This window comes from Emys orbicularis, chromosome 8 (assembly GCF_028017835.1).
Source record: "Emys orbicularis isolate rEmyOrb1 chromosome 8, rEmyOrb1.hap1, whole genome shotgun sequence".
NCBI classification, from domain to species: Eukaryota; Metazoa; Chordata; order Testudines; family Emydidae; genus Emys; species Emys orbicularis.
Window position 1 is genome coordinate 30,777,981 of NC_088690.1, and position 27,519 is coordinate 30,805,499.

General features: G+C 42.7%; 1 protein-coding gene across 1 annotated transcript in view; it reads left to right on the forward strand.

Moving 5' to 3' along the window:
• The first annotated feature begins 3,315 nt into the window (after nucleotides 1–3,315).
• LOC135882432 (calcium-activated chloride channel regulator 1-like) overlaps nucleotides 3,316–27,519 on the forward strand; it is a 30,083-nt gene continuing 5,879 nt past the window's right edge. Inside the window, exons 1-12 of the mRNA XM_065409337.1 lie at nucleotides 3,316–3,465; nucleotides 4,705–4,845; nucleotides 5,289–5,439; nucleotides 7,084–7,201; nucleotides 9,796–9,973; nucleotides 14,983–15,210; nucleotides 17,967–18,191; nucleotides 19,106–19,283; nucleotides 20,778–20,884; nucleotides 24,518–24,748; nucleotides 25,915–26,185; nucleotides 27,286–27,450. Coding sequence (XP_065265409.1) covers nucleotides 3,316–3,465; nucleotides 4,705–4,845; nucleotides 5,289–5,439; nucleotides 7,084–7,201; nucleotides 9,796–9,973; nucleotides 14,983–15,210; nucleotides 17,967–18,191; nucleotides 19,106–19,283; nucleotides 20,778–20,884; nucleotides 24,518–24,748; nucleotides 25,915–26,185; nucleotides 27,286–27,450 — 2,143 coding nt within the window. The remainder of the gene's footprint in view (nucleotides 3,466–4,704; nucleotides 4,846–5,288; nucleotides 5,440–7,083; nucleotides 7,202–9,795; nucleotides 9,974–14,982; nucleotides 15,211–17,966; nucleotides 18,192–19,105; nucleotides 19,284–20,777; nucleotides 20,885–24,517; nucleotides 24,749–25,914; nucleotides 26,186–27,285; nucleotides 27,451–27,519) is intronic.

A 27,519-nucleotide genomic window follows, 5' to 3' on the forward strand; every position in this document is an offset into this window, starting at 1 on the left:
TAAAATGAAGGGAGACTCGGAAGGGAGAGAAATGCAAAGGCCGAGGGAGCTGTTTTCATCCCTGCTCCCACCCTGCTGTCAGGGGGACTTCTGGGCATTCCCCTTACAACACATACCAAGCCACAGAGACTGAGTATTTTCCCCCAGTCATCATGCTCCCTAGCATTGGGGTGGGGCACCCAGGAAAACTTCCCTTTCACTCCAAGGCTTGGTTAAGCAGAGCTTCCACACAGCTTTCCCTTCCTGCTCCTAACTCAACCTGCCTCCGCCACATTGGGGTGGGGGTGGGGCTAGCTGTGCTAAGCTTCCTTCTTTTCTTGGTGCAAACACCATCATGGAGACAGTAGCTGCTGGTTTCCAGACAGAGAGGCAGCCCCAGTGAACACCTGTGAGGGCTGTGAACACCTGTGTGCATAATTTAAAGAGACAAGCCCCATTTAAAAACAATGAGAATTATTTTAATAGCTTTGCCAGGCTGGGGTCAAGAGCTTCCCATATGATTTCATATTATCGCTGTGAGCCAGTCTGATTGTGTTGGGTAGGGAAGAGATGGGGGAAATACTAAAGACACCGGAAGATGGGATCCAGAGAAAGATACAAGGTCACAGAACTGATATAAGGGAGGAGGTCAAAACAATTAAGGGTGAGGTGGGGTGAAAGAATGGAAGATGAAAAGTGGGGAATGGAAAGTAAAGCCACACCATTTTAAGCTTAGAAATCTTTTATTTTTTACTATATTTGCTAAAGTCACATGCATGCTTATGGTTGGCCCTGTTTATTTGAGTTTACTTTTTGTCTAAAATGGTTTTGTAAAAGTATTTTCATTCTTTCTAAAGTGCAGTTACATTACTGATAAGATGTAGCTAAATCTGTTTTTATAAGAGCAATATAAGCCTTTTTGCGTGCAGGCGTTCACAACTGAAATCTGTGCAGAGCCATATTTCCTTCTTCCACTGTAATGGAAAATAGAATTGTACAGTTGGCTTTATGTGCTATGCTGCAATAAAATTACCTTCTACCTAGTACTGGATGATGTTCTTAAGTTTAGGGTGGTGCTTTAATCTTTTTTTTGGGGGGGGGTGTCAAGGCTCCTTCCCCACTCTGAACTTTAGGGTACAGATGTGGGGGCCTGCATGAAAACTTCTAAACTTAACTACCAGCTTAGATCTGGTCCGCTGCCACCACTCCCAATGGGCTAACTCCCTTCCCTGGGTAGCCTTGAGAGACTCTTTCACCAACTCCCTGGTGAACACAGATCCAACCCCTTGGATCTTAAAACAAGGAGAAATCAACCATCCGCCTTCCTTTCTCCCACCAACTCCTGGTGGATCCAGATCCAACCCCCTTGGATCTAAAAACAAGGAAAAATCAATCAGATTTTTAAAAAGAAGGCTTTTAATTAAAGAAAAAGGTAAAAATCATCTCTGTAAAATCAGGATGGAAAATAACTTTACAGGGTAATCAAACTTAAAGAGCCCAGAGGAACCCCCTCTAGCCTTAGGTTCAAAGTTACAGCAAACAGAGGTAAACACCCTAGCAAAAGGTACATTTACAAGTTGAGAAAACAAAGATAAAACTAACACGCCTTGCCTGGCTGTACTTACAAGTTTGAAATATGAGAGACTTGTTCAGAAAGATTTGGAGAGCATGGATTGTTGTCTGGTCCCTCTTAGTCCCAAGAGCGAACTCCCCCCAAAACAAAGAGCACAAACAAAAGCCTTCCCCCCACCAACATTTGAAAGTATCTTGTCCCCTTCTTGGTCCTTTGGGTCAGGTGTCAGCCAGGTTACCTGAGCTTCTTAACCCTTTACAGGTAAAAGGATTTTGGAGTCTCTGGCCAGGAGGGATTTTATAGTATTGTACACAGGAGGGCTGTTACCCTTCCCTTTATAGTTATGACAGGGGGGATGGCATGACCATGGCTGGAATGCTACTTGGTGAACTGTATAAAGGGCCAGTGGAGAGGGAAGTATAACTGTGGAAAGTAAGTGTAGGCTGTGCATGGATTCTACTTGGGGAATCAATGGAATCAATTAGAAGGCATGCAAACCTCTGCTCAGAAGGAAATCCAGGAGGGCTAGAAGTGAACTAGTATGAGTAAATTATAAAGTTCAAAAGGTCATTTGAGCCAAACAGAGTGGAGCTCACCTTGGAGCTGCAGCAACCAACCAAGAGTTCCCCTCAGCCTGCAGAAGCATATGTATAATATATGGAGATATACCTATCTCATAGAACTGGAAGGGACCCTGAAAGGTCATCGAGTCCAGTCCCCTGCCTTCACTAGCAGGACCAAGTACTGATTTTGCCCCAGATCCCCTAAGTGGCCCCCTCAAGGATTGAACTCACAATCTTGGGTTTAGCAGGCCAATGCTCAAACACTCCCCCCCGTACATCGTTATCTGACAGCTCACCACCCCGGATTGCTATCTGTCACTAGATAACCAGTTTGGTGTTTATAGGTCAACTGTCAGGGTTGTTGTCATGGAAGTGTGTGCAGCTATTAACAGGATGCTGCTGCCACAGGTCATAAAGGCTAGGGCACTGCACAGAAGATTATCAATGGCTTTGCATGGCTGGGGTTCCCAAACAGTATTGGGGCCATTGATGGGACCAGTGTATGCTTTGCCCACCATACCAGGCCTCAGAGTTCATCATCAGAAGTCCTCCAAAGATTTGTTGATTACTGCAGCAGAAGCATCAATATTGATGTAGGGTGGTCTGGAAAGGTCCATGATGCCAGACTCTTTGGAAAGTCAGGCCTCTTTGCTACAATGAATAGGGGATATTTTGCTCCCTGGACCACTATAGATATCAATGGTGTTCTGATTCCCCCTGTCATTCTGGGAGACCCAGCTTCCCCTCTGCTTCCCTGGCATAGGAAGCCTTTTACTGGACACTCAGATGGGAGAAAGGAGCTGGTTACCTGTACCCTGAGTAGCTACAGAACTCCAGTGGGGTATGTATGTGAAGGCTGAAAGGGAGATGGTGATGGCCCGATGATGAAGTTGGAGGCTGCTGAGCAATATCTGCCTCATGTGATAACTACTCACTGTATTTTGCACCACATCTGTGCATGGATGAGGAAATACAGCTCAGATTTAGCTTATTTCAGTCTTTAGGAATTTCCCCAGTGTATTAATATGTAACCTACACCACCACATTGAGCACAGTTATGCAAACTTAATTTACACAGCAGATCCATATATACTTGCCATAAAATATACAAAATGTACAAACAAAATGCCCATAAACAACTGTATAAATAGCGCTGCTGTGCCATCATTTTTATAACAGAAAATTGTGGGGAACGGGACAATGAGGGTGTTTAAGAGCTTGGTTCTTTTATTTCTAGTACCTGTGGTGAGAGGTTCTATGGTACAGCTGAAAAATGGTGGCTATGAGGATATTGTTATTGCAATTAACCCTGAGTTACCAGAAGATCACAATATCATTAGAAACATACAGGTAAGAACTTTGGTATAAGTAATGTCCTTCTGTGACATTCAGACTTCTTGGTTAGTTCTACCTCTACATTAGCAGTGATCTTAAAAGACCAGTTCCAGCTCCCATTAATGACAATGTGAGGTTTTCTCTTGATTTTCATAGGAGCTAGATCAATTCTATGATTACTAAATTTGTTCTTAACTTGAATTTTTATTCAAATGCTTTTGTTAATGAAATGAGTGTACTAATCTCTTGAAGTTTAACAGGAATATTATGGCTCAGGGTCAGGCTGATGTATCACCTCCTTCTTAATTACTTCTTTCCAAAACATGAGTACCTTTGACTAGAGAATCTCCAGAACATGGATATTTAATTGCCAATTGCTGCACCTCCATTACAATGTTTGCCATTTGCTTTTATCCCTCCTTTCCCCCATCTTCGCAGGCATTCACTGTGTTCTTAAAAACCCTTGGTGTGTGTATATGTATGTGTGTGTGTGTGTATATATATGTATATAGTGATATTTCTGTTTTTAGTTATTCTTTAAGTTCTCAGTGTAGATCTTTGCTCCATGATCACGATTTGGTCATTGAGCATTCACTTGCTGTAAAGAGAACAATAAACTGAGGGGGGCATAGCCATTAACTAGTGAACCCCCAAACTATTCAAGAGAGGTGGGGAAGGAGCAAGGAGGAGGGGAACAGGAAAATAGTGACAAAGTAGTGCCCACTGTAGAGGCAGGAAGAAAGTAGAACCTAATAGAAGTGGAGCAGAAAAATGAGGAATCCCAGGGAGAAGAAAAAGGAAACTACAGGTTATTACTTACTATTTATTATTTTATTTGATTCATCAAGCACCACAGTACACTTTACAGATTAATGAAAAGGACTGGTCCAGGACTGAATCATCCTGCACCTCAAGCCCATGTAACTTTTTTGAGGAAATTTCATGTTTGGGTGGAGGTTTTATTTTAAGGGATAGATTGTGGTTTTTATCATAAGCCCTGAGCAATGGGCGGTGTATAATTACACTGTCCTAGGAGCAATCCAGAGTCTGTCAGAGTTACAATTTTGTCTGTCCTTGCTCCATGAGGGAAATAATCTGTCCCAGCCCATCCCTTGGTCAAGGTTGGTTTCTTTCTATACCTTCACATACTTAGTGTTACTTTATGTACTCTTGTTTCCTAGCAAGGCTAAACTACTCATTGCCTCTACAGTTCAATTTGTAATTCATAAATCTTTTCTTTTCTTTCCCTACCAGGACATGGTCAAAGAGGCTTCTACTTACTTGTTCAATGCTACAAAACAGAGATTTTTTTTCAAGGCTGTAAAAATTATAATTCCTCTGCACTGGCTGCCAAAACCTGAGTATTTAAGTGTGAAAACAGAGTCATATGATAAGGTAAGACTTAGAGCACCCTTACAAATCAAAAGTATTTGTTGTGTTCATACGCGTGAGACATGGGGTCTTGTCTACAAGGTGGAGTAAAAGCACACTATGGAGGTATGATTTCTAAACCACACCAACGTGTCACTCATTAATTGGTCCTTGTAGACCCTGCTGGTGTGTATTCCCTGGTGCACTTTAACGTAGTGCTGCACTTTAGAAATCACTCCCCTGTAGTGCATGTTACCGCACCGTGTAGACAAGCCATTTTTTCAGTAATGTAGAAATATAAATTGCTCTTTTTAGAATTTGTATTGCCCTCTAGTGCCCAGTCCTGCAGTCCTTACCCAGAGGAACAATCACTGGGAGTGATTGCTGCAGGATGAGCCCATTCAATAGAGTCCTCTGTCACCCTCCATTTCCTGATGCTCTTTAAACAAGGGCCATTTTATTTTCAGGCAGATGTTATCGTGGCTAATCCTTTCTTGAAGTACGGAGATGATCCCTACACGCTGCAATATGGAGGATGTGGGGAAAAGGGACGATATATTCATTTCACTCCAGACTTCCTGTTAAATGACACTTTGTATAACATCTACGGATCACGAGGTAGCACCATCTATTGGACCTTAATTTTCTGCTTTTGTTGTTATAAATATGCAATGGCCAAGATTTTCCAAAGTGACTAGTGATTTGGGATGCCTCAGTTTTTGGTTGCCCAACCTGTGTAACTTTAAAAGAGCCTCTTTTTTCACAAACTGTTGAACATCAGGCTCCCTTGATGAGTCTTAGTTGAACACTCAGAAATGGAGGCACCTAAAATTCCCAGTCTCTTGAAAATACTGGCTAATAATTTTACAGTAAATGAAAGTTGTTTTTCCTCGTAAATCATTGCTTTGACTTGGAAATAATCTATATCCTAACATTACAGTGCAGTAAACTAACCTGAGAGTTGCAGTGGGTGTAACCTGGTGAACATGCAGGAAAACCAGTCCCAGAGGATTCTAGAATAGAACAAACTCTCATGAGCGGATCCTCCTCTGAGGACGTGAAGGTTTTTATTGGAACTTCTGAAAGTCACATTTGCCCAACTACCCTTCTTGTAAGGGTACATTCACAAGGAATTAAGAATAGTCCCATTTTGATTTCAACAGCATGTTTTTTGACTGCATGGGCATTGCCTATGCAAGGCCATTAATAAGCAAATAAAAAAGCCCCAATAGAGACCTCTCAGTTTTGTGCAGTGTAACCTGCTGTTATTAACGACTTTCTCCTATGCCCATTAACCAATATACTGTCCAATTTATTTATCTCTGTTCCATGCACAAGTTAGAATCAATCATTTATGTGTTTCTTTTAAAACAGAGCTATGTCAAAACCAGTCCCTCAAATCTGAAACCTGGTAAATGTGCAAGTTTATTTGGATTCAAATCCAAGACGAACCTGCATTAGCTTGGATAAAAAATTTAGAGGTTTGTTGGCCTAAAATGGTGGAAATCTCACAAGAACGGTCTTTCTCATCAGATTTCTGGCAGTTTGGGACAAAAATCTCCTTAGAATAATTCATTGGATTCTAGTAAAGTCAAATACAAACCCAAATTCTAGCCGGGTGAAGCATTGAACTCAAACCTTGAATTCTGGCTTAAACTTAATCTGATCTGAGCTCTACTTCCTTGGCCCATCTTTAGTTGAAGGCTTTAGTTAGTCAACATGATATACATTCTCCGTGTCAATGGCTTTACCAACACCTGCAAGAAAAGGGTTAGATTGTCTTGGTGAGATAGTTTGGTTTTCTGCAAAAGTATTCTGATTGTCTAATCATTTACACTTTATCCACCTTCAACAATCTATGTAATCCTTAGTCTTACCCTGAACTGAAGTTAAACTAACTTCTCTATGGTTTTCTAATATACACCTTTTCCTTTGTGTTATATAAGAGCCAAAAACTATGATTTTAAAAGTCATGGGTAACATGAGAAACCTTACTTGATACCTGGAATAGTCAGAAGCTACTGTATGGAAACAGATCTTTACTTTAGGTCTGTTAATATTCTGGGAGGGTTAATCTGAACACAGTGATCTATTTGGGTTTCAAGCCGGATCCCACGGTGAGTCCTGTGTGGGCACAGGGATATGTCCAAGCAGAGACGATTGTAGGATTGGGCCTAAATTTGTTTAAATGATCTACGGAAATATAAAGTAAACTTTAAAGTGTTGTATTTAGAATTCACATATGCTCCTGCTCTTCCACAGCTAAAGTTTTTGTCCATGAATGGGCCCATCTTCGTTGGGGAGTATTTGATGAATATAATAACGATGCACCTTTCTATGTGTCTGTAAACTCTGGAAAAGGAAGTGTTGAAGCAACTAGGTACCAATGTTTTATATTTTGTCTTCAGCTGATGAAATTTTAAATATCTCAGTGATACTTGTCACATACTGGTTATCTGTATTCAGGTTATTGAGTCCTGTGCGAAGAGTCTTGGCAAGTTGTTATTCATAGGATTAAAAAAGAAGCTTATACGATAATGTTTAACTAACAATATTGCTGTCTACAGACCAGTCTCATTGAATTATCGCTATCATTTTGTAATGCATCACATTTTTACCACTAAATGAGCTTTTAATTTAGATGCAATTACAGATTTGAGTACCCGATCTCTACATTCTGATTTACCCTGGCTTTATCAAATAGCAGTTAGGATGTAGTAAATAAGAATGTTTTCTCAAGTTCCTTGGGGTTGGGGGGTGGGGATCCTGGAAGTTCCAAAACATTCTTACTAGTTCATGTTTAGTGTTATTTAAATATTAAAAACGTACATGGTCAAACTACACATCCCATTATTGCCCTGTTTTAGCGCTATTACTATCTTATGATAATGTTCTCTAGATTCTGCATATTTAAGTGGTTTTTTTTAAAGGTACAACTCTGTAAATGAGAAACAAAAAACAGAGTGAGACTGGATATCTCAGTGGGTTTGAAATGGGATACAGAACTTTTCACCTCTCAGGCACTGATCTGAACTGAAACCAGTTTGGTAGTGCCTAAAACTCATTACCATCTGCCAGTCACTTGTTGGCCACTGTGAAATGAATTGGTGTTTTCAGTCCAATTCCTAATGGACAAGTATCAACATCACCAAACTTCTGCACTGCAATTGGCACTCTAATTGGCAGTCACTACTGAAGGAGACTGTGACAGGGTTCCCTGCTCCACCCTTTCAAACACCGCAAACCGGCTGGACACTTTCCAGGTTTATAAGCAACAGTGTGTTATTTATTAGGGTCCCTTCCACCAGTTCATCAGTACAGCCTTGGGCAGCAACATACGAGTGTACATAAACTTCCCCATAGCCCAATCTCTGGGGTGGCAGAGGGAAAGATCTCCTCCTCATGTGCCCCTGTATCTCCTGGCATCCTCCCTCTTGCATTTCCCTCCTGCCTCTTAACTGCTCCCAGCTGATGGGTTGATTGCTCTCATTAGCACATCAGCCCTGTGTCTAATTAAGCCATTGAGCACCCATCTCCCAGTTAAGTCCACTCCAGGGGGAATAGCTAGTACCTTGCTGATCAGAGTGTTGGGTCAGCTCTAGCCCTAGAACTCTGTCCCAGAGACAGTGATTGAATGGGCATGGAGAATGTAGTACCTGTTCACCTCAGGAGAGGGTCCTTCATGTCTGGATTGAGGCATATTGATGGAATAGTGGAGGCACTTGCATTGTTATTCTTCACATAGATGTTGTTTCACACACAACCTATAAATAATTTCTTGAGGATGCCTCTGGAAAAAAAAAAAAGACTACCAGTATTTTATTATTGTGACCACTTGTAAATTAGATTGTACAGTCTTTGGAGCAGAGATGGTGTCTAACATGGGCAGTGGGTATCAAAGGCAGGGGAAACTGAGCTTACCCAGACTGCCTGCGTGGCCCCACCCACACTCTGCTGTGCCTCTTCCTTCTTGTGTGGCTGGGGCCTCGGGCCAGTGGCGCTGGAACCAGGAGGGACCCGGGGGGCATAGCCCTTCCACTTTTGAAAGTGGATGGGCCTGGCCGGACCCAACCCCTTCCCCTCCTCTTCCCCCCTCAACCGCCACCCCCTGGCCAGAACAGCATTAAGTCCAGCCGGGGAGCCTAGACAGCTGTGGCAGACACTTCACCTGCCCGGCGTGTGGGTGGAGGATCAGGAGGCTGAGAGCAGTTCCCGAACCATGTCCCCGCTGCCTGGCTGCAGGAGGAGGCTCCCCACAGCACAGCTCTCCCCGACCCGGCTCCGGCCGGGGGTGGCCCTCAGAGTTGCAGCCTGGCCATAATAAGAGCCGCGCAGGCAGCTAAGAGGAGCCACGGACCCTCCAGCTCCCCACCCAGCTCTTATAATGGCCAGGCTGTGGCTCTGAGGCCCCGCAGCCTGGCCGGAGCCGGGTTGGGGAGAGCTGCGCGGGCAGCTGTGGGGAGCCTGGGTCCCTCCACCTGCCCTGGGTGGGGGGCCTGTGACACGAGCAGGGGCTGCTTCTGCCTCCACCTTGGGTGGGAGCCTCCAGACCTCCCACTCTTGGGAGGCCTCCAGGGCCCTTGCCCCAGGCTGGGGCTAGTGGGGGGCCAGCCTGCAGCCAGGGACTCTGGGTGGCTGGAGCCGGTGCTCGTGCCATCCACCCACCTGGCGCTCCGGTGGGGGTGGGGCGTGCTGCCTGCCCACCGGGTGCTCCGGGGTTGGGGGGGAGGCCTCTGGGCTGCAGCGGGGGGAAGATGGGCAGGAGGAGCAGGGCCCCAGGCAGAAGGGATGGGGCAGCCGGGGGGCTAGCCTCCCCAAGTCCGTGGTTCATCCACTGCCCATGGTGTCTAACTAATGCCAATCATGTTTGGAGGTTTTGGGTCTACCACGATTCAAATAATAAATAAGAGATTATTATTTGTTGGTTATATGTTGCTTGTTAGCTAAGCCTTTTTCTATCTCACCTTCCTTCAGATGTTCGGCTGATATCACTGGTAAATATATAGTCCAAAGCTGCACAGGAAACAGCTGCACAACAAGAGAATGTGAATATGATCAACAGACAAAGCTGTATGAAGCTGGATGTAAATTTGTACCAGATAAAACACAAAATGCCCCAGCATCTATAATGTACATGCAAAGCCTCCCTTCTGTAAGTATTGTTACTGCTTTTTGACCCAATTGGATATTTGGGATCTTGTGGGTTGTTTCCATTAGGAGAAACTGATATGGAGTAAAGTATTTCTTTGATGCAATTCTGTTTGTTTACAAAACATATGCACAAAGTCCTGTTACTCTGAAGACAGCAGGAATCAAACAACAGGAGGTATTTTCTTTGTTCACAGTTCCAAGCCTCTTTCAACCCATCACTCTGCCCAAAAAACTTCCCTTCTGCTTTCCGAGCAACATTTCCACTTCTTCCCTCCCCATGCCCAACATTTGCTGAAGTATAGTGAGGTGGATCCACTGGCTTTCATAAATCTTCTCATTGCCAGGCCTATTTGCCTTATCACCCACCCATCCCAGGCGTGCGTACACACACACACACACACACACACACACACACACACACACACACACACACACACAAAGATCTTACTTAGGGCACTGCTTTGCCCTGCAGCTCCCCTCTACTGAGAGAAAAAGTGCATTTCAGTGAGCAACCCAGTCCTATGCCAGACACAGAAGGAGAAGGTCTGGAGAGAGCCGTATCACCATAAGTTGGGGGTTGATGTCCTTCATGACATGGAATCATCGTAGAGGTGCATGATCCACAACCAGGGTGAATTAATTGCCAAGAAGGTAATATTGGAGTGCCTTCATGGCCCATTTCACAGCTAAGTCCTCTTTCTCTATAATGGAGTAGGCCTCTCTTGGGAACAATTTGTAACTCAGAATGGGATATTCCTCACTATCAACCACTTGGGAGAAGACAGCCCCCATCCAGCTTCAGAAGCATCAGTGTGGAGGAGGAATTTCTTGGTGAAGTCCAGGCTGTATAAAATGGGCTCCCTACAGAGGTGAGCCTTTTGTGGCTGAAAGACCTTCTCACAGGTTTCCGTCCAACGGATCTTTCTCAGGCTACTGTTCTTGAGCAGATTGTTGAGAAAGGCCACAACAGATGAGAATCCTGATACAAACTGGTAGCAGTATCCTGCCAGCCACTGCCCATGACCTGCTGTGGACACAGACCATGAGAAGTCCCACCTTCATGGGTCTGACAGACGGCAGCCCCATGACTCCTGATTGGCTCCCCATCCTATATAAATCTAAAGGGCATTCCAGGAAGTGTCCAGGGAACAGCATAGATTCTTTGTAGCTGCCATGACGTCTCCCTGCTCCGATCTCAGCTTGATTGGGAGTTCACCTTCTGACTTGGATTCCAAAATGTGACTTGGACTCTCACCCTTGTACTGACTCTGCCTTGGAACCTGACTATGCACTCCTCAGCTGCTCCCTACCTCAGATATTGAACCTGGCCCTTGTTGCTGCTAACACCACCTAACAGAAGGTTCACATGAGCTACAGATAGGCCTTCCCCAGCTTTCTATGGCTTTAAGAGATTGACATTCTGACAGGGCAATGTCCTGCTCCTGTCTTCTCTCTGTCATCAGAGACTCAGATACCTTAAGTTGTCAAACACCACAGTGCAGTTTTTTGCATTTGCTCTTCCCACACCCTTACTGATCCATGCACCATAGTTATTTACAGTTTCAGTTTCTCCTCAGTTCTCTGAGGAGAGGAGAGGGAAGGGATCTCTCTACTCAGAGATCCTTCCTGGTTTTGGCTCTGCTAGTCTGCCTTCCACTCTCCTGCATTTCCTTCCTGTGCCTTTTTCTATCTCCTGTGTTAATGGGCCAATTTGCTCATTAGTCCTCCCCCAGCCCATTCTAATCCACTAATTAGGCCCTGTCAGGTCCACCTTGGGGGGGGGGATTAATTGGTGTTTAAGTGTACAAAGCACTGGCTCAGCTATTGGTTCCCCCAGGCCCTCGAAGACCATTGGGCTCGAGGTGCCTTTGTTCGATCCCGCATCCATTTCCTTTGGGAGATGGATTGCAGCTCCCACTTCTTCTATGCCCTGGAGAAAAAGAAGGGGGCTAAGAAGCATGTCACCTGCCTTTTGGCAGAGGATGGCACCCCTTCACGGATCCGGTGGAGATGCACGTGAGGGCCAAGACCTTCTATTCCAGACTCTTCTCCCTGGTCCAACCCACACCGATGCCTGCAGAGTGCTCTGGGATGGAGTCCTGACGGTCAGTGCAGGTGACCAGGACTGGCTGGAGCTGCCTCTCACTCTGACCGAGTTCTCAGAAGCCCTCCATCAGATGCCCACTAATAAATCTCTGGGTATGGACAGGCTGACTGTGGAGTTCTACCGCGTGTTCTGGGACGTCCTCAGTCCAGAGCTTGCCATCATCTGGGCTGAGTTCTTAGGAAGTGGGGTGACTCTCCTGTTGTTGACGGTTGACTCTCCTGAACTCACCTTGCTACCAAAGAAGGGGGACCTCCGTGACCTTCAGAATTGACGTCCCATCTCGCTCCTCAGCATGGACTACAAGGTCACAAAGAAGGCCATCTTGCTGTGGCTGGGGTCCATGCTAGCGGATGTGGTCCACCCCAACCAGACCTACACCAGGCCATCCTATCTTCGACAATCTTTATCTGGTCCGGGACCTCCTTGAGCGCGGGTGTAGGGATGGTCTGTCGTTCGCCTTCCTGTCCCTTGACCAGGAGAAGGCGTTTGACAGGGTAGAACATGGTTATCTCCAGGGCACTCTGCAGGCATTTGGCTTCAGGCCCCAGTTTGTGGGTTTTCTCCAGGTCCTGTATGCCTCCGTGGAGTGCTTGGTCAGGCTCAACTGGACTCTGACCAAACCTGTCAGCTTCAGATGAGGGGTGTGTCAAGGATGTCCACTGTCAGGCCAGCTGTACACTCTAGCCATTGAGCCCTTCCTCCGTCTCTTCTGTAGGAGGTTAACAGGGTGGGTGCTCCATGAGTCACAGTTGCGGGTGGTCCTGTCAGTGTATGCTGATGACATACTCCTCGTGGTGCAGGACCTGGGTGACCTGTTGCAGGTTGGAGGACTGCCAGTCTATCTACTCGGTGGCCTCCTCCACTGCAGTCAACTGGGTCAAGAGCTCTGGCCTGGTGGTCAGGGACAGATGATAGCAAGTTCCCTCCCACCCGTGCTTCAGGTCATTTGGTGGAGCATGGGGCCGCTGCTCTATCTGGGCATTTACCTTGCTGCCACCCATCCCTCTCCGCTGGAGAACTGGCAAGATTTGAAGGGCAAGATGGCTGAGCAGCTAAGGAGGTGGACAGGACTCCTCCAGTGCCTTTCCCTGTGGGGGAGGGCACTGGTGCTCAACCAGCCGGTACTGTCCAGGCTCTGGCACCAGCTCAACACCCTGAGCCCAGCCTGGGATATCCTGGCCTGGCTCCGGAGGTTAGCTCCAGAGTTCTTTTGGTCAGGACTGCTCTGTGTCTCTGGTGGGGGATTGAGTCTTCCCCTGGAGGAGGAAGGACAGAGCCCGTTCTGCCTTTGCAGTCAGGTCCATCTCCTCTGCCTCCAAGCCCTGCAGAGACTCCTTTGTGGTGCAGGTAGTTCAGCATGGAGCACGTTAGCGCATGCCTTCCTTCACCACATCTGAGGAATCCAATATGACTGGTAGCTCTTTTATCTCCAATGGGTCTTCTGCAAGACTTTTACCAGGATCTCCTCCAGACCTGAAAGCTGGTTTCGGTGACCAGGTCTGTGGCAGCCACTGGCAGATCTCCTCACAGAGGCTCTGCTACACAACCCCAAACTTGGTTTGCAGGTGGTGGAATCCCACTTGGTACACCAGAGGTTGGTCCTGGCAGGAATGACTAGAATTGAAGAACTTTTGGACTATGACCAGGGGATTGGGTGGATCCCCTGGCTCTTGGCCAGTGCAAGGGGCTCTCCACCCCTCATACTTCCCAGCGTGTACTCCAGGATGTGCGGGCAGCCTTATTGCCCGCCTCTCGGTTTTTCCTTGAGCAGACTCTGCGGGAGGGTGCTCCCCACCTGCACCTCACCCCAGGCCCTCCAGACCTTGTTATCAGTCCCCTGCCCCGCGACCTCCCGCACCCATCCCACACCATCAGCACAAGTCCTGTAGTTTCTGTGGCACCATGCAGGATCAGGCCCCCAGAGATATCCAATCAGTTTAAAATGGCCACCTTGCCACAGACTTTGCTATCGGAAGCATAATCCCATGCTGTCACTGGGTGTAGCCCACAATAGGCAGCCTGTGGTTCTGTCCTGGTCAAGTAGGTGACTGGTAAGACTGCTCAGTGCTCCGGCGGCCACCATGCTGCCACTGCCACCCATTGAAAAATTTCAAGAAAAGTCACTGAATCATCTTCAGGCCCCATCTTCATGAATCTGACTGGTACCAGGGCCAAGGCCAGGTCCGTGTCCACCAGACCCATGGCGGAAGCCTGGCCATTGTGGGAGGCTACAGTCAGGTCACGCCCTGTTGCACCAGCCTTTGTTGCTGCTGAGCAGCTAAGTTTCAAGTCAGTTGCTGCTGCTGAGTGGCCAGTTGCTGTAGGAGCCACTGTTGCTGCTGGTGTTGCTGGGTGTCCTGCTCCACCATTGATTTCAGTAGTTGCTCCACGTGCAAACTGCTGGGGAGTCTCTTCCTTATGACAGAAGCTCAGGTACGCATATTGGTGCTAGCTTTAATTTAGCTAGCAAGGCTAAAAATAGCAGCGAAGACATGGTGGCATGGGCACTGGTGCAGACTAGCAATGTGGAGTATATATCCAGGGTTCTGGGTGGGTTTGTACAGCCCATGCTGCCACATCCTTACTTCTATCAATAGACAAACTAGCTGGATTAAAGATAGCATGTGTACGCACGCCTGAGCTCCAGTCATACCTCTGATTGCAGTGTGGACATACCTGTGTAACCCCTGAGACAGATTCTTTGGGAACACTCTTCTTTGATGACTTCTTCCAAGGTCCAGGACATAGAAGGATTTTATACTCTATGGCCTTTAGAGCAGGCAAAGAATTTCTGTATTTGTGGTTGTGGTGAGCAATGGAAAAATAGTAGACTGGGATTTGCTACTACACGTGTTCACTTGTTTTTCAGTAATCATTCTTCTCTTCCAATTGGCTTTTTTTAGGTGGTTGAGTTCTGTGATCAAAGTACTCATAATGAAAAGGCTACAAATCTGCAGAACAAAATGTGCAACTACCACAGCACCTGGGAAGTAATTATGAACTCTCCTGACTTCAGTAACACCTCTCCAATAAATAGCGCAAGTCCTCCATTTGAGACCTCCTTCTCATTGCTGCAGACCAAAGACAGAGTAGTCTGTCTAGTACTTGATGTTTCTGGGAGCATGGGTTCGGTAAGAATAAACATACACATTCTTTTTTTTAGCAGAACTGCTTAGAAACAGTTAGGCAGTTATAAAACAATGTGGTGTATATATATTACAATATTTTCTTTAGTCAATATTTCCATAATCATCCTTTATTCTTTAAGAAAAAATTGAGGCCACTATTTCTCCAATAATACATATTTAGGGATTGCTAAAAGGAAACCCATCAAATTCCTAAAAATGATATGCCAGACTTGGTCTCTTTTTCTTTACAAAATATAACTTGTGCTCCTCTTTTTAGTTTCAGATCCAGAATGTCAGAACCACTGTACTTCCCCAAAACAGAAAATATATCTGTTTAGGGCCTCAAATTTACCATTCTTAAAGTAAATCCAATATAACCTCCCTGAATAATATGTGTTCATATGTGTAAATATCACATAGAAGTGAGAGTCATCTGATAAGTTTGCCACATTTTTTGCAATTTATCCTGTACCTTTTCAAGCTTCACCTGCCTTCTGCCCATAAATCCATCTCCCCAGGTTTTATTCTTACATTCCAAACCACTACCCAGCTTCCAAGAGCTATTTTTTATATGAACCTCTGTTGTATTCTTTCCCTAATATACAGAATTTCGTCATCCCTAATGTATTTGTTTCAAACATTCAATCTGGAGCTAGTGACGACATCTGTTCTCAAATATGTTACAACTTTCAAGTTTGATATCTCACGACCTTAAGGGCTAGAAATAGGACTTTCCCACCGGTATATCTCTGGGAAGAGAAGATCCTCAGCTTCCCTATGGGAGACACAACATCCTTTTGTGCCCTGGAGAGACCCCAGATATCTCGCTTTAAAATTGTGGCATCTTAATGTCTGGAAAAACACTTATGTAATTTTTAGGAGTCTCTATGAGCCCTCTATGGGTTGAATAATGATAACGAAGGCAGCTGGCTTTACAGGTAGGGGATAAAAAGTAGTCCTAATATAAAAATATTAAGACCTCTCTAAAACATTCCAAGAATGCTTTTTTCTATCATATCGAATATGGTCACTCAAAATTTCATCATCAAGGAATAACATTAGAATCCCCAGTTCATGCTATATCACACTATCATGTATATTATTATATAGTATAAATAAGAGTTTTACTATCACTTTCTTTAAAATACAAATATTTTAGGTCTTCAGTTCAACAATCAACATAACTCCACTGAGGAGCCAAATGATGAAGTTTTGATCTTAGGCTTATGGTATGGAATTTGTAAAGGATGGTGTATGGTATCCATCTTCTTTCTCAGAAAGATAATTAATGGGGCTTAAACAGGTTGTGAGCGTCTCTTAAAATATTTGACACAAACCCACAATAATGAATTCAATGAAAATGTACAGGAAGATGCTTAAAATGGCATATGACGTATTTCTGTGGCCTACAGGTTACTATATAATGTTTTATATGCTTTCAGTTTTGTAATTCAATATTTCTCAATATCAAATCATAATTTCATTTTCTTTGTGACAAAGAAAAATATGGATCTCAAATAAGTGGTGCATTTTGTGATGAGCTACAGTTGAGCAGAATGGAATTCAGTGCTCTTGAAAGTAAAGTACTAAACACTGTCTGAAAGCAGGTACAAGGCAGTTATACCCTGTGTAAGCTTCCCCTAAACTGCTCTGCCAACACAATTTATTCCTGCCATGCCACACCATACAAGTCCATTCCTGGGACTGATCTTCAGCAAAGATTGACAATTTTCCCAAATTATCTAGTGAAGTTATGATGTGATAAATGTCTGTCATGCATGGCACATGCTATGAAATCACCCAACTAGGGACTGAGACTGGCACAGGATGTAACTGTGCCAACCTTTTCTCTCTAGAGATAATACTTCAAATTCTAGATCACAAGTGAAAATGAATATGGTGTTCTCTAATAATTATCCATCCCCATCTCACAATCAAATGTTTTGATACAGCTGGCATTCCTTCTTCTGGACAGATTTCAGATTGGAAAAGCTTATGTAGATTACTACTATGAGCGCTTTCACCGTCATTAGCATCAAATTCAACCCAAAGCTATTGAGAGGCAAACAAGTACTAGATTTCCAGAGATAAAAGATACAAATTAGCCCATTCCTTAATCTTAATATAGGAGAGGAAGAGAATCCTTAACTAGATCAAGAATAATGACAACTAGTTTTACAGAGAAAGGAAAGCTTCCAAGGGTAAACTTTCTCAGCTGGTTTTCAGCAATCTGTTCAAATATTTATATTTAAAATAAACTCTTTCGCTGTAATTACCAAATTTTCAAAGTGCCAGGAACCTGTGGTATAGAGGGGCTATCCTAAAGCATAGGTAGGTTGAATACTGTTCTCTGAGGCTGCAGCCATTTTACCTAAACAAGTTATGTGAAAGAGAAAACCTTATTTGTGAGGAATATCCCCACATTATTAGAATGCTGTTTGGCTGACACAGTTATATATCTCCTGGATGTTTCAATATGCAGATACCCTTCCATGATAGCAGAACAGAGTACACATCTCCACTGGTCTGGAAAGAATATGCCTGGGGATGATATGTAAGGTAGTTTGGGTTACCCAGATATTGGGTATTTGTCTAATTTTCCATATTTTCCCTTCAAATCTCTCATGTATTCTATGGCAGGTACATTCCCATTTATCAGTACAAACTGAACAACATTAGTAATTGCTGTATTCTTGCTTTTTGCTATCTCTCTTGAAAAGCCTTGATAGTTCTAAGTACGTCCCTTTCTTCACCTGCAGTATAACCGCATTAATCGTCTCTACCAAGCTGCGGAGATATTCCTGCTCCAGATTATCGAAATGGGTTCCTGGGTTGGAATTGTCACATTCCATTCTACAGCACAAATTAAAATTAATCTACAACAAATAGTCAGTGAGACTGTACGCCAGAATCTTATCACATACCTGCCTACATCAGCTAGTGGAGGAACTAACATCTGCGCAGGAGTACGCAAAGGATTTGAGGTGAAGGAGAACTTGGGGGGAATGTGTCCTGGAATGCCGTGATAATGAAATGGAACTAGGAGGAGAATAGTGAGTAGGAGTAAGGAGGTGATTTCACCTCTGTGTACAGCAGTACTGAGACTATGACTGAAATACTGTCTCTGGTTCTGGTGTCCACATTTCAGAGAGGATGTTGGGGAAACGGGAAGGGGTTCAGAAAGACAGCTACAAGAACAATTAAATGTTTGGAAAATGTGTTTTATAGTGAGAAATTTAGGAAGCTCAATCAAGTTAGTTCAATGGGAGCAGGTTCAGGACCTAAGAAATTAACAAGGCCCTGCTATGTTTATACTAGCAAAAAAATTAAGATTGCTTTCAGAAAGTCTTACAAGAATGCTTTGCTCAAGGCATTGTGCAGAAGATCATAATCATATAATTTCTCATATAGAATATCCAAATTTTGTTTATTTTAACATTGGTTTAAGCATGGTTTTATTCTTAAAAGGGATTATGTAAAATGGTACCTTCATGCTCCATGATTTCTCAAGTCACTTTCCAGAATGGGCATGGACAGGCTTCCACATGCCCTGTGCATATGCTGTCATTGGCAGCAGGATCTGGAGTGGGGGCTGGCAGACACACATATTACTACTACTTGGAATGCTGTAAGAAGTGTGCTGTAAGGAGTGTGCTAGACACCTCTCCCCTGAACCATCCTGCCCTGTACAGGCAGTGTAATTCAGACACCTTCAGTTCAACTCTTGCCACATGACACAGCCTCCTACACCAGTACAATTCACACTTGTAAGGAAAAGATTTTGCCTTACACTTGCACTTTAAGAATTTCTCTTGATGTAGACACTGTCTGTTTTAGAGCAGCTAACATTTACAATAAAGTCCTATTGCTAATATCTGAAATTTTCTTCTCAATTCAGGTGATTAAACAAAAATACTCTAATCTCGATGGTTCTGAAATTGTACTGCTGACAGATGGAGAGGATTCAGGTATGAGCATTTGCCTTAAGGAGGTGGAAGACAGTGGATCAATCATTCACACCATTGCCTTGGGGCCAAGTGCTGCTCCAGAACTAGAACAATTTTCAGACATGACAGGTAAGTAAGTTTCTAAACTAATCCTATTTTTGGCATGCACACCTTAAGCATGAAATGTAAAACTAGAGTGGTTTACAGCTTGTAATAGGGGGAAAAAATAAAGTCAACTAATTCCAGTCATATATACAGAATATTTATTTTCAGCTGAATAAACACAATAATATTGGGAGCAATTATTTATCTTTTATCTATTGTTGCTTTAAAAAACCTGTATCCTGATAACACCCTGCTTAATAGCGAGGTTTGATAATTATATTACTGGCGGATGTTCCTCTAAACAAAAAGATAAGCTCAGTGTTTAAATGATTAACATTTTATTTCTGATGTTTACATAGCAGTGATATGCAAACCTATTAATGTCCTAAGTAGTTAAATAATGACGAACTCACAAACAGTCACAGCTGGAGGGCTCTAGCTGAGGAGTAAGCAACCACAGTCTCTATACTTGCAACTCGGAGGCTCAGTCAGCTCTGCTTTGAGTTGGAGCTGCACTGTTACTTTGAACTTCAGCCATTTTAAGGAAAGCCAGATGGGTGCTGGGTGATGCTGCAGTACAGGGCAACTACCATGGGAATTCCATGTGTTGATTTAGAATGTAGCTTTACTCTGAATAATGACTATGTATAAATTGCACCTTCTTAGTCAACAGAGATGCTCCTTTTGTGTATTCAGAGTGACATCTGCTTGCTTTAGGGACTTAAATAAGATTGTACTGCTTTTTACTCTTGTTAGCACTGTACAGCCAACATGGCTGTGAGAGAACAACCTGAATTCTGTTCTGGTTTGTGTATTATAACAGAATAGTTCACTAAGTTCTGATCACAGAATCTTTAGTGTTAAGTGGTTGATGTGTGAGCCAGAAAGAACCCAGCTGGTCTTTCAGAGCCCAGTCTCAGCGGGCAGGGCTCACTGTTTGAAATAAATGGCCAGATTTCCAAAGACACTGCGCACTAGAAGTTCCCATTGGCATTATGGGTGCTAAGCACAAATGAAAAAGAGGCCCAAACGTTGTATTTGTAAACTAAGCAGATTTGATCTGAGTCACTGAGAAGCAATAATCTTGGAATTCCACCATGTCATTTTGACAGAGGTGTTTTTTAGAGTGGAATTGCACTTTACAGGTCCATGGCTCAGAGTCCAGACTTACCAAGAACAGCCAATGAGTGAGCACTGTACTTGATGAAGTGCTACTGGTGACAATTCTTAGTCAGACCAAGTTAGGTGGAGTTAAAATGTGAACAGATGGGATCATTTCCCAGGTCAGATTTGCTTTCTGCAGGAACTCTCTGGGTGTTTGTATGAATTGATTCCCCACCACCCAGCGGTTCCTCCCTGCACTGCCCCATGAATAAAGGATAATAAGGGACCAACATTTAATTTATCAAATTAACACTGTGCTCTATAGCAACAACCAAACTAGCATAAGGCACATAACAAAAACCTATGTTTTTACAGTAAATGACTATTCTGATTATTTTAACAATCACATTTCAGGAGGCTTAAAGTTTTATGCCACAGATACAGTTGATTCCAATGGCCTAAAAGATGCATTCAGTGGAATTTCATCAGGAAGTGGAAATATTTCTGAACAGTCTATTCAGGTCTGAGTTTCAAATTTTGTTTGTTTATTTTTCACATTATTAATCAGTTACTGGTCAATTAAGAGTAATTTTAATAGGCTGTAATCTTAACTATTGCACTGCCAGTGACTGATCTTAAAATATAAACTGTTATTTGGAAATAGCAGTGGGATTTATTTATTTTTGTGGTCTGTTATATTAACAATAAAATGAAACAGACAATGAAACAAAGAAAAATAAAATTTCTCACAATTAGCTAATGCAAAGAGACTTATACAGCTAGAGGTAGGCAGAAATACTATAGTATGTGTGGTCACTCCTGTGTAGAATGCTGTAAATAAGTGATCTTGTTACTATACTAACATGATCAATAATGGGGAAACTATCTCAACTGCTTCTCTTCTAAACAATAGATAACATTTTCATTCCCAGCTTTCCTGGCGCTTCTCATCATCTATTTCAACTCAGCGATGATATCTTCAAAATAATTGAGACTAGTAATACTGAGTTATCCCCTTCTTCTATTTCTACAACAGCTCTTGGGTTGTGCTATCTGTAACTTAACAACTCATCCCTCACTTTGTTAAATCTCTGCTATGGACCCAGTTTTGCACTTTATCTGAATCATGTATAGCAACTAATATAGATTTGGTCATTGACTACTTAGCTTCTCTGCAGTTGTATACTGGTCTTGACAAGAACTTAAGAATGGCCATACTGGGTCAGATCAATGGTCCATCTATCCCAGTAACCAGTCTTCTGACAGTGGCGGGTGCCAGATGCTTCAGAGGGAATGAATAGAACAGGGCAATTTATCGACTGATCCATCGCCTGTTGTCCAGTCCCAGCTTCTGGCACTCAGAGGTTAGGGACACTCAGAGCATGAGGCTGCATCCCTGACTGTCTTGGCGAGTAGCCAATGATGGGCCTATCCTCCATGAATTTATCTAACTCTTTCTAGATCCCAGTTATATTTTGGTCTTCGCAACATCCACTGGCAACGAGTTCCACAGGTTGACTGTATGTTGTGTGAAGAAGTACTTCCTTATATTTGTATTAAACCTGCTGATTATTCATTTCATTGGGTGACTTCTGGTTCTTGTTTTATGTGAAGGGGTAACTAACACTTCCTTATTCACTTTCTCCACACCATTCATGATTTTATATACCTCTATCATATCTCCCCTTAGTCATTTTTATAAATGGAACAGTCAATGTCTTTTTATTCTCTTCTCATATGGAAGCTGTTCCATACACCTAATCACTTTTCCCCCTTCTCTGTACTTTTTCCAATTCTAATATCTCTTTTTTTGAGATGGGGCTACCAGAACTGCACACAGTATTCAAGGTGTGGGCATATCATGGATTTTATAGCATCATTATGATATTTACTTTCTTATTAGATTGGTGAGACATGATTCCCCTTTACAGAAGCCATATTGACTCTTGCCCAATATATCACATTCATCTATTAGTCCGATAATTCTGTTCTTTACTAGTTTCAACCAATTTGCCTGGTACTGGAGTTAGGCTTACTGCCCTGTAATTGCCAGGATCGCCTCTGTTACTTTATTAAAAACTCAGCATTACATTAGTTATCCACCAGTCATATGGTACAGAGGCTGATTTAAGCCATAGGTTACATACCACAGTTAGTAGTTCTGCAATTTCATATTTGAGTTCCCTAAGAACTCTTGGGTGAATACCATCTGGTCCTGGTGACTGATTACTGTTTAATTTATCTGTTTGTTCCAAAAACTCCTACACTGGCACCTCAGTCTGGGATAGTTTCTCAAATTTGTGACCTAAAAAGAATGGCTCAGGTGTGGGAACCTCCCTCACATCCTCTGCAGTGAAGATTGATGCAAATAATTCATTTAACTTCTCCACGAAGGTCTTGTTTTCCTTGAGTGCTCCTTTAGCACTTTGATCGCCCAATGGCCTCACTGATTGTTTGACAGGCTTCCTGCTTCTGATGTACTCAAACAAAACAGGAAGAGGACCAAAACAGTGCCATCATGACTAAACAGCAGAGTAAACAGATGTGATTAGAAACAAAGAGACATGTTTTAAAAATTGGAAGTCAAATCCTACTGAGGAAAATAGAACAGAACAAACTCTTGCAAATCAAAAACAGAAGTATAATTAGGAAGGGAAAAAAAGAGTGTGAAGAGCAGCTAGCAAGAGAGACAAAAACTAACTGCATTTTTTTTATTTGAGGTATACACATCTTTTGAGCCTCTATCTTAGTGTTTTTTAAAAGTTTGCATGCACTTTGAAGGCATTCCACTCCTCTGACTGTTCCTTTTAATTTCCATTTAACCTCCTCATTTTTGTTTAGTTCCCATTTTCAAAATTAAATGTTCCTGTGGTGGGTATCTTTGGTATTTCCCCCTACAAGGATGTTAAATTTAATTACAGTATTGGTGCTATTGCCAGGCGGTTCAGCTATATTCACCTCTTGGACCAGATCCCGTGAAACACTTAGGACTAATTAAAGACATGCATCTCCCTTTGTGGGTTCCTGGACTAGCTACTACAAAAAGAAATCATTCATGATATCTAGAAATTTTATATTTGCATCCCATCCTGAGGTGACACATTCCCAGTCAATATGGGGATAGCTGAAATCCCCCATTATTATTAGGTTTCCTGTTTTTGTAGCTCTACTATCACATCTATTCAGGAGAAAGAAAACAAAATGTTTCTTTATTTTCTGGGCTATTAACAGCTGCTATTAAAAGACAATTGATCTCATTTTTTAAGTACTTATATCGATCTCATCACTAGAGTACCATCTGAACACCTAACTTTCAAATGTTCATCCAGATGCTCTTTGAAATAGCGTTTCAGTATCTAGTTTCCCATTTTTATTCTAAACAGAAAGCTATTTTATTATAAGGTACTTTTCTAATTGTAGTTTTTCTAATCCACAAAAGAGAAGTGAGTACTATAAAACTTATATTGGTAGCTTATCTGTAAATTCTGGTGGCCCACATATGCAATACCAGTGTTGGTAAAGGAAATCTTGTTTCTCTTCTTGCTGTGTTTTATTATTTCTATTTGTGTCTCTCATTGCTTTTCTGTTGTCCCTACCTGTGGTTGTATGGCTCTCTCATTGTGCTGTCTTTCTGGAAGCAGGCTGACAGCTGGAGAGGAAATTTAGCACTAATCTCCTGCACAGACGTCATTTGATAGCTAGGTGGATAGACTACAAAGAGCAGTGGCAGGAGACCCTTGGTTACTATATTTCACATTCTTAAGCAATTGTACACTGCAAATGGGCATTACAGAAAACTTGCTCAGGGCTTCATCATTCCACTTCCTTCAATGGCTAGTGCACATGGCCCTCGCCCTCCGGCTAGTTCCCATGTGTGGAGGCACAGTGGCAGGAGGCTTCTGCCTCCTTTGCACAATCCTGAGCTCTGCACAGAACAGCAGAGACCTGCTCAGGGTGGTGCCAGCATTAATCCTCCTCTGTCCCTTCTTCCAGCAGTGGGCCAGTTGTCCACCAGCCAGTCAAGGTGCCCTCTGAATAAACAAAATATTGATTTGTTCGGCCCTTTAAGAGGAAAATGAACCACTCTGAAATTACTGGTATTTTAAGTGTTTATCTGCTAACTAGCCATAAAACATATTTTATTTGTCTAATAGCTTGAAAGTACAGGTCTGAGTGTCACAGTCAAGCAGTGGATGAATGGTACAGTGACTGTCGATAGCACTGTGGGAAATGACACCTTCTTTGTAGTTACATGGGATCGAAGCACATCTCCACCAGACATTTTACTGAGGGACCCCAAAGGAAAAGAATATAGAACGTCAAACTTCACAGTTAGTAATCTAAACCTCCGAACAGCTCGACTGAATATAGCAGGCACTGCAGAGGTAAAGACTAAACTTTGTTTTATTATCCAAACATGTTAACATTTTCATAGACTAAAGTGTACCTTCTCTTTTTAGAAGTTATAAACATATATTCCTCCTGGACAAAACATTGAATTCAGGGGAAGTTAAGGTTGAGAGTACATATCTATAATATACAGGTTCTAATCCTTCCAAGAATGTGATAATTCTCAAACATCCACCACTAAAACTGAGTAAATTCAGATATAAGGTTAAATTTAAAAGAGACCAAACATTTGAGATCATGAAGAATCATAAGTAAGGTACCCAAATTACCTCAGCTGTGGTCCTGTAGCAATACCCTAACTGTCCTTTGTGCCTTGGAAAATAAGATAAAAATTAACTAAGGGAAACACAAAGCTGCCCTTAGAACAGTGGTTCCCAAACTTTAACAACCCATGAACCCCTTTCACTAAAATGTCAAGTCTCGCAAACCCCCTCGTAAAAATGAATATTTCCAGGGATTTTCTCCTTTAGCTGAGTATAAATTAGAAAAGCAGTGATCTTGGAAATATAAAATTGTTTTTTAGGACATGCTGATTACACACTATGTATTATTAATTATTATTTATCATTACAGTATTTTTATTACATTATGAAAACGGCAGCACTCTTTCAAGATCTCACTTTCATCACTTGTATCACTTTGAATAAGCCTGTTATAATAAAAGGCTTGTAGGCTTCATCAAGGAGTATCAGACGTGAAACAGCATGAAGGGATTTAAGAAGCCAACTCAGAGTTCCTCCTACACAAGCATTCAGGTCTTGAACAGTCCAGGCAAACAATGCACATTACAACAAAGCTTAAACTTGTTCTTCATAATAATTTTAAGAACAACACTAGCTGCCTATTTAATTTTAAAAGCAGCAAAAAATATCCACCTCCTTTTGCATTTCTTATAAGGAGTCTTAAAGTTTAAATCTCAGTGTGATCGATATGCTTGCTTTGATCTGCTTAGCTCTTGGAAGTCCAGGGGCTCCGGGCTGTGTCCCTAGGCACAGCTCTGTCCGCCATTAGGGAATTTTTTCCCGAGAACCCCCTGTAACATTTTGCGAACCCCCAGGGGTTCACGAACCCCAGTTTGGGAACCACTGCCTTAGAATAATGAAGTCTTACATTATATTTTTATATTCTATTTGATTTGCAGGTGGGAGATTGGTTATATTGGATTCAAAATAACCACACAGAATCTCAAGTCGTATCAATGATAGTAACATCTCGACCAGCATCTTTGGCTGTGCCTCCAGTGACTGTGAAAGCCCACATGAATAAGGATACAAACAACTTCCCTAATCCAATGGTGATTTATGCAGAAGTTAGTCAAGGATTTTTGCCTGTTCTTGGTGCAACCGTGATGGCCACTGTTGAACAAGAGACTGGATCTGCAGTGGAGCTCAGACTCCTTGATGATGGTTCCGGTAATGTGATAATTACTTTCCTTACATTTTTGTCTAGCAATGTATGCACTCTCTGTTTTGTGGAATGTATTTTAGAATGTCTCTGCATGCTGCTTCTAAACTTATCACTAAGGGTTCAGTCATGCCTATGCCATGATCACAGAACAAGGGGTAGCAAGTGGAGGGAGATGGTAACTCTGGTCTCCCCACTGCTTCAGGATGAGAATAAACTGCACTGGGTCTAAACTGGTGCAGCATGTGTACCCTGACATGCTGGTGCACTTACACTATTGGGTGTATTAGGAAGGAGGAGAGAGAGAAACTGCGCCCAAGAAGAAGGGAGTGTCGTGATTGTGCAGAGCCTTCTCCCTCTCCTGTTCTGCTACCCATGATGCCAATAGCCAGCACAGGGACAGAAGGGGGTCCATTGCCTTGTGGGTCTGATTCAACCGTATTCACTGTTTGAACTTATGTATATTTTACATACTGGTCTGCCCTGCAGAGGGGATGCAGGTGGCAGAACAGGAGAGCGAGAATCTGTTTCCATAGCTTGTCACATGCTATATAGGCAGTATAGCTATGTTAAAAATATCTCCTTCGAAAGTATGAATTACATAGATTATTATTCTCCTTTTCCAATCTACTGTGCCTACAGAGGTGATGTGATTCAAATGCACAGTTCTGTTGTTCTCCAACTTCTCCATTATCTGAACCATGTCATGCAAATTGTAGATTCTCTCCTCCCCACATTCCAGCATTGCTTCAATCTCAAAGTATTTTAGTCTGCAGACCACCAAGAAGGGCTTCACAGATCAGACGACTATGGTGAACTACTAAGAAGCAGTTGAGAACTACTGGCCTATTGGTTACTATTGGAAATAGTAAATACACAGTAACATGTTTTAATGCTACATTGTTATCTCCAGTTAAATATGTAATGAGCTCATGTCACCACAATGGGACCGATCCTGTTTTCACCTAAGTCTGTATCAAAGCTCTTCTTGATTTCGATAGAAGAAGGAGTAGGCCCTATGTGTTTCTGAACTGAACAGCAAAAAAATGCCCTTGCTTAAAAAAGGTACCTTGTTTGGATGGTTAATTATTACTATTTGTATGTCTAGGTGCTGATATTAATAAGAATGATGGAATCTATTCAAAGTACTTTACAACTTTCAAGGGAAATGGTAGATACAACTTAAAAGTGCATATCCAGGGGAGAAATCAGACTCTCAGACTTGGCCGCAGGCAGAGCCTGGCCTTGTATGTTCCAGGCTACATAGAAAATGGTAAGGAACATTCATGAAATAGAAAATACTCTCTCTCTCTCTCTGCATGTGTAAGAATATGGGTGAATG